The 12,026-nt window shown below is 44.2% G+C and overlaps 1 protein-coding gene across 4 annotated transcripts; it reads right to left on the bottom strand.

Annotated features, from left to right (window-relative positions):
- Positions 1–328: 328 nt before the first annotated feature.
- On the bottom strand, positions 329–6,212 carry LOC306939594 (G-protein coupled receptor 182-like). 4 transcript variants are annotated; one of them, XM_079524208.1, is made up of 3 exons: positions 6,073–6,212; positions 5,321–5,380; positions 329–3,031 (listed from the first exon to the last, which is right to left on the bottom strand). In XM_079524208.1, the coding sequence occupies exon 3, from the start codon at positions 3,026–3,028 to the stop codon at positions 1,916–1,918; it is 1,113 nt and encodes a 370-aa protein (XP_079380334.1). In that variant the 5' UTR covers positions 3,029–3,031; positions 5,321–5,380; positions 6,073–6,212; the 3' UTR covers positions 329–1,915. The 4 variants fall into 4 exon arrangements, with proteins under 4 accessions (XP_079380334.1, XP_079380332.1, XP_079380331.1 ...); XM_079524206.1 differs by lacking the exon at positions 6,073–6,212 and adding an exon at positions 5,815–5,901; XM_079524205.1 differs by lacking the exon at positions 6,073–6,212 and adding an exon at positions 5,794–5,885.
- Positions 6,213–12,026: the final 5,814 nt, after the last annotated feature.

The raw sequence follows: 12,026 nt of genomic DNA, 5'->3' as shown, positions 1-12,026 counted from the left end.
TTGACAATGAAGGGAAAATGTATGTCATAATGTCTCTTTATTGTTAATGGCGTTTAATGTTTGTGTTTGCACCATTTGTTTTATATCACCATTACATCACCTAATCAACATGAGTTAGACTTTAATATATTAGCGCCCCTCCCTTCACACGGGTGTGATTTTTTTTATCTGGGTGCTTGCCACTCGAACCAAAATGGTTCTATAGACCCTCACCTTCAAATTAGTAGTGAAAGTGAAACTTTTACATGAGTTGTAAATTAAAGCTAAATTTAACATGGAGACGGAACCCCACTAATTGTAGTGAAAGGAATGGGACAGCACTTCAATATGATCATGAGATTCATGACACTTTGCATCACTTTTAATTGTGCTTATTTACAGTAAGTGCTTTAAACATACAGAGGCAACAACACCGAAAAGGTATAGGCCTTTATTTTGCCTAGGCTGTAGCAGTGTAGCCTATACGAAATTGAAGAGTAACTTTCTTAGTTACAAAACAATACCACATAGAGCTTAATTCGACAAAAATAAAATCAATACATCAGCAGATTTTAGCATGAGACAAACCAAGAATACAGAAATATGCAATCATACATACACCCATGATATGCATATTTTCGGTATAACTAGGCTTTTATGTAGGACTACATGTTTTCATGTCCATCTCTGCTTGGCCTATATAATAATAATTTATTGTTGATCAATAATACATGCATGTATATTTTAGTATTTAAGCTGTTTTGTATTATTTTGTATAAATGCATACTTCACCACTTTCCTGTGTGATTATAGGGGTTGTAATATTCATAGGGACATGAGTCTTCATGCAACAAGGAAAGGTAAATAAAGCCACATACAGTAAAGACAGTGGTCCACAGGTTAAACCCACATCAGGTACAAATCCCACCCCATTCGACTGGTATCACCCCATATAATCGGCGAAATCATCTGTTATCAGCCCGTTTGAATGGGGCCAAAATGTCCATACTGGCATCCTCACTGTTCAGTATGTCATTATCAGCGATTGTAGCATTGTCATTATCACTGATGTCCTGACGGAGGCGCGCCGTGTCCACATCAGGGAAATCCACGGGAGGTTTGAATTCCAGGTTTGTGACCTTTGGCCCCTCTAAACCCAGGTACTATAGACAGAAACCCTGTACTCCTCTTCCCCCCTCTTCTTATCACCAAGTCCACATTGTTAGAGGTGGAAAGAAACTCACCCTGGCAGGCTGAAATGGAAGTCACAGGATCAGCTTGGACTTCCTCACAAAGCGAGATAGTGTACTGTACTGCAACTACAGCAAATTACAGTAGTCTATGTCACTTGCATTTCCTAGTTAAAATGGATAACATTGGGGTTATCTTATTATTTTGTGTTTACAGCAGCATTCAGAACCAGAAAATGTAAGGTACGTTTTATCTGCTTCGTGATTATAGTAAAAAAGAAAAATGTCATTACATTCCAATGTTTTCAAGTGGCTTTATAGTAAAATGAATAGTAGTCTTATCTTGTACTGGCCCAACAACAGATCTGTTTACATAAATTCTTTGTTATTACAATTCATTTACACTATACTGTAAGATCCTGGATGTTGCTATGAGTTTGTGTGGGAGTGAAAACATTCTTTCCTCTTCTGTGTTTAAATTAAAACAAATCATGAAAGGTGTTGATGAGCTCATCATTCTAACAATAAAAAAAGGAGTGAGCACAGTGAGTCTTTGGTAAAAGAAAGAAAGATGTTAATACCAATGACAGCACAATCTGTGCCTCTGCAAAGTGCATTTCCAACACATCAAAGACAGTGTGACATTATCATTCATTTCCACTGGTTTTTATCATTTACAGAAAGTCTTGGAAGAGTATTTTTGCATAAATAACGAAGTCCATTCTACCAATAAATCACCAGCTTTCTTATGACTGAACATCTGAGTGACTGGTACTCATGTCGCTTATCCTCTGCTGCTTCCCAGCATCTTTTACCCCTGTGTCAGCCGTGTTAGGCTGGGACCCTGGTCCCATCTGAACCTCTGCCGCCTCTCTGGGTAGGTAGTTCACCACGGTATTGATCAGGTTGTTGCGGAAGCTCTTGCTGAGGAAGTTGTAGAGAATGGGGTTGGCGATGCAGTGGAAGAGCGTCAGGCAATGCAACACGGTGTATGAGAAGTGGATCACCTCAAACGTATTACAGCTAAACACAACCCAGGGGTCTTCGAATGAGTCGGGATGTGCGAAGTCTATGAGTATTAGTGTCTTCACCAGGTGATATGGCAACCAGCACACCATGAACACCAGTGAGTAAACGTGCACCAGCCACACATCTCGCCGGCCCTGCACATCCGGAGCCGTGCGAACCGCGCGAGCTATGAGGATGTTGAAGGTGATGATGATGGCCGCAGGGCCCAGGAACTGGAATACCACAGCTATTAAATCATTCACGATGTACCACACCACAAAACTGTGCTCAGGCACCACGTAGCAGCCCGGTTCATCCCATTCCACGAGGTCCACATGAACGTTGTACAACAATGCCAGGACTAAGGATAGCAGCCACAGGCCTCCGCAGAGCAACCAGCGGCGCCGGCCCACCACAGGGAAGCAGGTGGCAGATGAAGGCCTGGTCAGGGATAAGTAACGCTCCAAGGTCATGAAGGCCAGGAAGAAGGTGCTGCTGTAGAAGTTGACCCCGTAGATGAGGTTGGTGGCCTTGCAGAGGAAGCGGCCCCACAGCCACACACGGTCCATGGTCACCTCCATCATGGAGAAGGGCAAGATCATGATCACCATGAGGTCCGACAGGCTCATGTTGATGATGCAGAAAAGGACCCCGTTGGCCGAGTGGCGCCGGCGCCAGTTGACCCAGACGACCACAACGTTCTCCAACAGGCCCACGGTGAAGAAGAACAGGTAGAGGATGAAGAGTGCAATGCGCCGGCCGTCCGTGTCAAGGTCGAGGGTGCACTCGTGGAACCACCACGATGAGTCGTTGTGGAAGGAGTGGTTGCTGTTGTTGTCTTCAAGCGACATGGTCTGGGGTTAAAAGCAGAGAGGACATTTCAGATTCTGGCTCAAAGTGTTTTCAAACATTAACTAAGAAAAGCACAGCACAACAGGAGGGTCTAGACATGCTGGGCTATGAAAATATGATGTTTCCAGGATATTCTAAGTGGCTCATAATAGTTTGGAACTCAGTGCTTGCTTTGAATTGCTTGCTGTTACCGGGTTCAGTTAGCCTGCGAAGAAATACAAAATCACACCCGTGTGAACTGAGTGGTGTAAGGTCTGTCTGACGTAATGAAATCATGTCTGACGTAATGAAATCACACCCGGGTGTGATTTCATTACCTGGCTTTGTTTGTGCAGAAAAAAGTGAGCATGGTTGTTATGTTCACCCTGTTCACACGGGTGTGATTTCATTACGTCATTACAACAGGGTGAACATAGCAACCATGCTCATTTTTTCTGCACAAAAAAGCCAGTTGTAGGAGTGGTTTACACCACTCAAAAAGCCCACGCAGCGATATTAGTCTGGCCATGCAAGGCTAGGATTCACTCACAGTTCCTTTGTGATCACTAACTATATATCAACAATCCACACACAGTGATAAGAGGATAGTAATGTACAACACTCAATATACACAAATGTATCATTCACAAAATCATCTAAGCACTTAGGAAACTTAAACCTCATCACTTGAATGTGAGGCAGAAAATTGGTCACATTACCTTGATATGTTGGTGTGGAAAGGATCAATGATGAAGAGGGAGGGTTCGTCTCAGTGTGAGCAGCCTGGGGTTTGTGTCAATCACAACAAGACAACTCTACTCCAACTCTGCTGTCCTGGACTATCTGGGCAGTCAGGCAGCCTGAGCTTCTCCCCTCCCATCGGAGGCCAACGCACGCACGCACGCGCACGCACGCACGCACGCAGCACATGTTCGGATGTGTACTAGCCTTCACATATGCCCATATAGGCCTATTTATTGTTTTTTTTGTTCCCGTCCATAAATGTACTTGTGTATTTGCCACCGAGTGGCGCGCTATGAGCTTGTAGATCTGCTACTTAAAACCTTTGCTTCTGTAGAACGCCACAACGGTAAGGCCTTCCGGTCTGATTCTCGGATATGTTATAGAGCTCCACGAGACGCACGCGTGGAACTGTAGTACGTCCTCGGGCGACCTTTCTAGTCGACATGGCGCGCGCGGACGTTCCACTACACCGAGTGGCGCGCTACGAGCTTGTAGATCTGCTACTTAAAACCTTTGCTTCTGTAGAACGCCACAACGGTAAGGCCTTCCGGTCTGATTCTCGGATATGTTATAGAGCTCCACGAGACGCACGCGTGGAACTGTAGTACGTCCTCGGGCGACCTTTCTAGTCGACATGGCGCGCGCGAACGTTCCACTACACCGAGTGGCGCGCTACGAGCTTGTAGATCTGCTACTTAAAACCTTTGCTTCTGTAGAACGCCACAACGGTAAGGCCTTCCGGTCTGATTCTCGGATATGTTATAGAGCTCCACGAGACGCACGCGTGGAACTGTAGTACGTCCTCGGGCGACCTTTCTAGTCGACATGGCGCGCGCGAACGTTCCACTACACCGAGTGGCGCGCTACGAGCTTGTAGATCTGCTACTTAAAACCTTTGCTTCTGTAGAACGCCACAACGGTAAGGCCTTCCGGTCTGATTCTCGGATATGTTATAGAGCTCCACGAGACGCACGCGTGGAACTGTAGTACGTCCTCGGGCGACCTTTCTAGTCGACATGGCGCGCGCGAACGTTCCACTACACCGAGTGGCGCGCTACGAGCTTGTAGATCTGCTACTTAAAACCTTTGCTTCTGTAGAACGCCACAACGGTAAGGCCTTCCGGTCTGATTCTCGGATATGTTATAGAGCTCCACGAGACGCACGCGTGGAACTGTAGTACGTCCTCGGGCGACCTTTCTAGTCGACATGGCGCGCGCGAACGTTCCACTACACCGAGTGGCGCGCTACGAGCTTGTAGATCTGCTACTTAAAACCTTTGCTTCTGTAGAACGCCACAACGGTAAGGCCTTCCGGTCTGATTCTCGGATATGTTATAGAGCCCAGCAACACCGGCCGACACCTCCAAGGCTTCCTGGGTGATGGCGAGGAGGAGGAGGAGGGCTGCCACGTCACCTCACAGTCCAACTGTCTGTATGTACGCCTCTGCTGTGCCTGAGGGAGGCACGCACGCGCACACACACTCACCTCACCTGCCCAGGCCATTGATGCCAGACGACCCTCGGGCCAGGCACTGCAGCCTCAGCCTCTCCACGGGATCTGAACTCACACAGACATCTCTTGGCGTCCAGCGCCATCTCTCGGTCGTGCCTCGACGTCCTGGCCATGGCTGAACACACAGAGCACATTAATATAATGTGAAACATTATAGTGGATGCAGTTAGCTTAATGCTAATTCCGATTAGCATAGTTAGCTTCTTATCCATGCTACTGGTGACTGGTTTAGCACAATACAAACTCGGACTCATTACATAACATGCAAATCACACCACCACTCAATATAAAAATAAAACGTTGTCTTATAAAGCAGCATATACTTTGTTTACATTCAGACCCATGGCTTTGTACAACTACTGGCCAAAGTTGAAGTTCATATAGTTGTACAACATTCACCATAAAAGCCAAAATCGCGACAGAGTCAGCTATTCATTCATTACTAACTATTTCACAGACCTTGATGTGACTGTTAGCTGTGATAAAGTAAAGTAAACAAAGTGATGATGAATGACACGAAACACACACGTAGGATGTAGCTCTTCTCACAACATTGACGACACAGGTCGGTTCTTTATAAACGGGCATTTATTGGGCATTCTTCTCATCCCTCTGCTGTTCCATGCCGTGAGAACTATGTTCACACAAAATAATAAACACATAAACAATCAACAAATTACGTCGCAATACATAATATTGATCAAACAAAGAAATACAAAACATGTAGAAATGCGCGATGCGCAGGTGAACGTGTCCGACAAACCACCACAATACAACACAACAAAGATAACTCTCAAATAATAATACCTCGTTGGCCGCTTGTTGTGTAAAGAGGTTCTTGATGCTTCTTGAGTTTCATACAGTCCTTTGAATGTCCTTTTGACCGTGTTTAATAACTTTAAACAGTTCAAACACACTACTCTGCTGCGAGTGTGCTTCCTTGTGCAGACCAGAGTCTGAATGAGTGAGAGAAATGTTTGTACCACCTGTGTGCAATGCCAGGCAATCATGCATCAATCAGTCAATCAATCATGGTCCAGTGTTGCTACTGACAGACAGGGAACTTGGTTCTGCCTCAGAAAGTTATCATCACATCATGTTTACATTTTTAACCTCATATGAAATCAATTATGAACCACATATTTATTATTGTATCATGACATTATTATGAATTATGCTTTATGAACTTATGACCATGAATTGTTGTATTTTAGCTATTTTAGTCTTTTTAAAGTAAGCATTTTAATAGCAGCACTTACATAGGAAGTCAGAGAAACGAATCAAAGAAAAGACCGTCATCTGCCAGTGTAATTCAGAACAGCGCCACAGCCCATCCACATGTATGAAGGCATATGCCTCTCCCCTCCTCTCCTCTCTCTCCTCTCTTTTTGAATGAACAGACAAAACACAAAACACAACATGTTCATTAATGTTATTCTTCACAAACTAGACATTTTATTCATATTTAGAAAATGCAGAATCCAATGGCGTCGGTCTGGGCTCGTTTTGCAAAGGTCAATGGTCAGCAAAAAGACTGCCTCCTCTCTCCCCTCTCTCCACAGAAGTGAAAACAGACAAAACACACCTTTAAAATATGTTCCCTAACCCTATTCTTCGCAAACGAGACATTTTATTCATATTTAGAGCGTCCCAAATTCAATGGGGCCGGTCTCGACTTTCCAGGACGTTTGCAAAGGTCAATGGTCAGCAAAAAGACTGCAATGGTGACCCTTTGGGCCAAATTCTTAAATAAACGGGGTGATATATATTTTTAAAAATATGTAAGAACCTCCAATATCCATATTCAGGACATGTCGAATCCAATGCAACCGGTCTCGAATTTCCACGACGTTTGCAAAGGTCAAAGGTCAGCCGAAAGACTGCCACGGTGACCTTTGGGCCAAATGCCTTAACAATTAAGTGATAGATATTTTTTTAAATATGTAACACCCCCGAATATCCATATTCAGGCCATGGCGAATAAAATGGCGTTGGTCTCGATTTTGTGGGACTCTTACAAGCGTCCGATAAAGGGAACTACACTGCAATGCTAGGCCTCGGGTCAGATTTGAGGTTCCCGAGGTCGCAGAAAAAAACTCAGACCATCACGAAGATCGGCTCGTCGCCGCGATCGCAGAGGTGTTCGGCCCATCCCGAACAGACTTACGATCGTCGGCGTAGGCGCGCGTGAACGTCAAACTTTGCTTCACTGGAACGCCACGACGGTGAGGCCTTCCGGGATGATTTTCGGATATGTTATAGAGCTCCCGGAGACGCACGCATGGATCTATAGAACGTCCTCGGGCGACCTTTCTAAGAGGCACGGTCTCGTTTCACTTTTTCAGCCAGGACGCTGTTAGAGTCTATGGGTCTATGACGTGTCTGCATGCACAGAGCCAAAGTGAAGGACGTTTTGTACGACTGTCGGAGGCGTACGTCCGAGACACGTAACCGTTCGTCTCGGCTGGCTCTCCGACATATCCGAACGTCGGACCGTGATGTTTTATCGTTGGCGCGTTGTAGCGCGTCAAAGTCGGCAATTTGTAGGCGTTCGTTCAAGGCTACCGCCGCGGCCGTATGTCCGTTTGGCCCGAAACCTATACGGCTGCGATCGGGGCCGCGACCCGGCCGCGGTGATGGTCTCGGATTTGTTCTGCGACTTTCGCGTCAAAGTCGCAAATTTCGAGGCTTTCGTGCAGGGCTACTGTCGCGACCGTATGTCCGTTTGGCCCAAACCCTATACGGCTGCGATCGGGGCCGCGACCCGGTTGCGGTGATGGTCTCGGATTTGTTCTGTCGAATTTCGCGACTTTTCTCGCTAACTTACTTTGTGGGAGCAGTTTATGCTAATGAAGGGCATGGTTCCGGCTACTTTGTGGGATTAGTTTATGCAAATGAAGGTGCGTGGTATGCAAATGAAGGGGAGTGGTATGCAAATGAAGGGCGTGTTTCGGCTACTTTGTGGGATTTGCTTATGCAAATGAAGGGGTATGGTATGCAAATGAAGGTGCATGGTATGCAAATGAAGGGGCGTGGTATGCAAATGAAGGGGCATGGTTCCGGCTACTTTGTGGGATTAGTTTATGCAAATGAAGGTGCGTGGTATGCAAATGAAGGGGAGTGGTATGCAAATGAAGGGGCATGGTTCCGGCTACTTTGTGGGATTAGTTTATGCAAATGAAGGGGAGTGGTATGCAAATGAAGGGGAGTGGTATGCAAATGAAGTAGTAGAAGTAGAAGTACGCGACTGTAATGACGTATGTCTACCTAAAGTAGTAGAAGTACGTGACTGTATGACGTATGTCGACCTAAAGTAGTAGAAGTACGTGACTGTATGACGTATGTCTACCTAAAGTAGTAGAAGTACGTGACTGTATGACGTATGTCTACCTAAAGTAGTAGAAGTGCGTGACTGTAATGACGTATGTCGACCTAAAATAGTAGAAGTACGTGACTGTAATGACGTATGTCTACCTAAAGTAGTAGAAGTACGTGACTGTAATGGCATATGTCTACCTAAAGTAGTAGAAGTACGTGACTGTATGACGTATGTCGACCTAAAGTAGTAGAAGTACGTGACTGTATGACGTATGTCTACCTAAAGTAGTAGAAGTAAGTGACTGTATGACGTATGTCTACCTAAAGTAGTAGAAGTACGTGACTGTATGACGTATGTCTACCTAAAGTAGTAGAAGTACGTGACTGTATGACGTATGTCGGCCTAAAGTAGTAGAAGTACGTGACTGTATGACGTATGTCGGCCTAAAGTAGTAGAAGTACGTGACTGTAATGACGTATGTCGACCTAAAGTAGTAGAAGTACGTGACTGTATGACGTATGTCGTCCTAAAGTAGTATAAGTACGTGACTGTATGACGTATGTCGTCCTAAAGTAGTAGAAGTACGTGACTGTATGACGTATGTCGTCCTAAAATAGTATAAGTACGTGACTGTATGATGTATGTCTACCTAAAGTAGTAGAAGTACGTGACTGTAATGACGTATGTCGACCTAAAGTAGTAGAAGTACGTGACTGTATGACGTATGTCGTCCTAAAATAGTATAAGTACGTGACTGTATGATGTATGTCGTCCTAAAGTAGTAGAAGTGCGTGACTGTAATGGCGTATGTCGACCTAAAGTAGTAGAAGTACGTGACTGTATGACGTATGTCTACCTAAAGTAGTAGAAGTACGTGACTGTATGACGTATGTATACCTAAAGTAGTAGAAGTACGTGACTGTATGACGTATGTCGACCTAAAGTAGTAGAAGTACGTGACTGTATGACGTATGTCTACCTAAAGTAGTAGAAGTATGTGACTGTATGACGTATGTATACCTAAAGTAGTAGAAGTACGTGACTGTAATGACGTATGTCGACCTAAAGTAGTAGAAGTACGTGACTGTATGACGTATGTCTACCTAAAGTAGTAGAAGTACGTGACTGTATGACGTATGTCGACCTAAAGTAGTAGAAGTATGTGACTGTATGACGTATGTCCACCTAAAGTAGTAGAAGTACGTGACTGTATGACGTATGTCCACCTAAAATAGTATAAGTACGTGACTGTATGACGTATGTCGACCTAAAGTAGTAGAAGTACGTGACTGTATGACGTATGTCGACCTAAAGTAGTAGAAGTACGTGACTGTATGGCGTATGTCGACCTAAAGTAGTAGAAGTATGTGACTGTATGACGTATGTCCACCTAAAGTAGTAGAAGTACGTGACTGTATGACGTATGTCCACCTAAAGTAGTAGAAGTACGTGACTGTATGACGTATGCCGACCTAAAGTAGTAGAAGTACGTGACTGTAATGACGTATGTCGACCTAAAGTAGCAGAAGTACGTAGCTGTATGACGTATGTCGACCTAAAGTAGTAGAAGTATGTGACTGTAATGACGTATGTCGACCTAAAGTAGTAGAAGTACGTGACTGTAATGACGTATGTCGACCTAAAGTAGTAGAAGTACGTGACTGTATGACGTATGTCGACCTAAAGTAGTAGAAGTACGTGACTGTAATGACGTATGTCGGCCTAAAGTAGTAGAAGTACGTGACTGTTATGACGTATGTCGACCTAAAGTAGTAGAAGTACGCGACTGTAATGATGTATGTCGGCCTAAAGTAGCAGAAGTACGTGACTGTATGACGTATGTCGACCTAAAGTAGCAGAAGTACGTGACTGTATGACGTATGTCCACCTAAAGTAGTAGAAGTACGTGACTGTATGACGTATGTCCACCTAAAGTAGTAGAAGTACGTGACTGTATGACGTATGTTGACCTAAAGTAGTAGAAGTACGTGACTGTAATGACGCATGTCGACCTAAAGTAGTAGAAGTACGTGACTGTAATGACGTATGTCGACCTAAAGTAGTAGAAGTACGTGACTGTATGACGTATGTCTACCTAAAGTAGTAGAAGTACGTGACTGTAATGACGCATGTCTACCTAAAGTAGTAGAAGTACGTGACTGTAATGACGTATGGCGACCTAAAGTAGTAGAAGTATGTGACTGTAATGACGTATGTCGACCTAAAGTAGTAGAAGTACGTGACTGTAATGACGTATGTCGACCTAAAGTAGTAGAAGTATGTGACTGTAATGAGGTATGTCGACCTAAAGTAGTAGAAGTACGTGACTGTAATGACGTATGTCGACCTAAAGTAGTAGAAGTATGTGACTGTAATGAGGTATGTCGACCTAAAGTAGTAGAAGTACGTGACTGTAATGACGTATGTCGACCTAAAGTAGTAGAAGTATGTGACTGTAATGACGTATGTCGACCTAAAGTAGTAGAAGTACGTGACTGTAATGACGTATGTCGACCTAAAGTAGTAGAAGTATGTGACTGTAATGAGGTATGTCGACCTAAAGTAGTAGAAGTACGTGACTGTAATGACGTATGTCGACCTAAAGTAGTAGAAGTATGTGACTGTAATGAGGTATGTCGACCTAAAGTAGTAGAAGTACGTGACTGTAATGACGTATGTCGACCTAAAGTAGTAGAAGTATGTGACTGTAATGACGTATGTCTACCTAAAGTAGCAGAAGTACGTGACTGTAATGACGTATGTCGACCTAAAGTAGTAGAAGTACGTGACTGTAATGACGTATGTCTACCTAAAGTAGTAGAAGTACGTGACTGTATGACGTATGTCGACCTAAAGTAGTAGAAGTACGTGACTGTAATGACGTATGTCTACCTAAAGTAGAAGAAGTACGTGACTGTAATGACGTATGTCGACCTAAAGTAGTAGAAGTACGTGACTGTAATGACGTATGTCGGCCTAAAGTAGTAGAAGTACGTGACTGTATGGCGTATGTCGACCTAAAGTAGTAGAAGTACGTGACTGTATGACGTATGTCGACCTAAAGTAGTAGAAGTACGTGACTGTATGACGTATGTCGACCTAAAGTAGTAGAAGTACGTGACTGCATGACGTATGTCGACCTAAAGTAGTAGAAGTACGTGACTGTATGACGCATGTCGACCTAAAGTAGTAGAAGTACGTGACTGTATGACGTATGTCGACCTAAAGTAGTAGAAGTAAGTGACTGTATGACGTATGTCGACCTAAAGTAGTAGAAGTAAGTGACTGTATGACGTATGTCTACCTAAAGTAGTAGAAGTACGTGACTGTATGACGTATGTCTACCTAAAGTAGTAGAAGTACGTGACTGTATGACGTATGTCGGCCTAAAGTAGTAGAAGTACGTGACTGTATGACGTATGTCGACCTAAAGTAGTAGAAG

This window comes from Electrona antarctica, assembly GCF_951216825.1.
Source record: "Electrona antarctica genome assembly, chromosome: 16".
Taxonomy (NCBI): Eukaryota; Metazoa; Chordata; class Actinopteri; order Myctophiformes; family Myctophidae; genus Electrona; species Electrona antarctica.
This window is presented reverse-complemented; position numbering and strand designations above follow the sequence as displayed.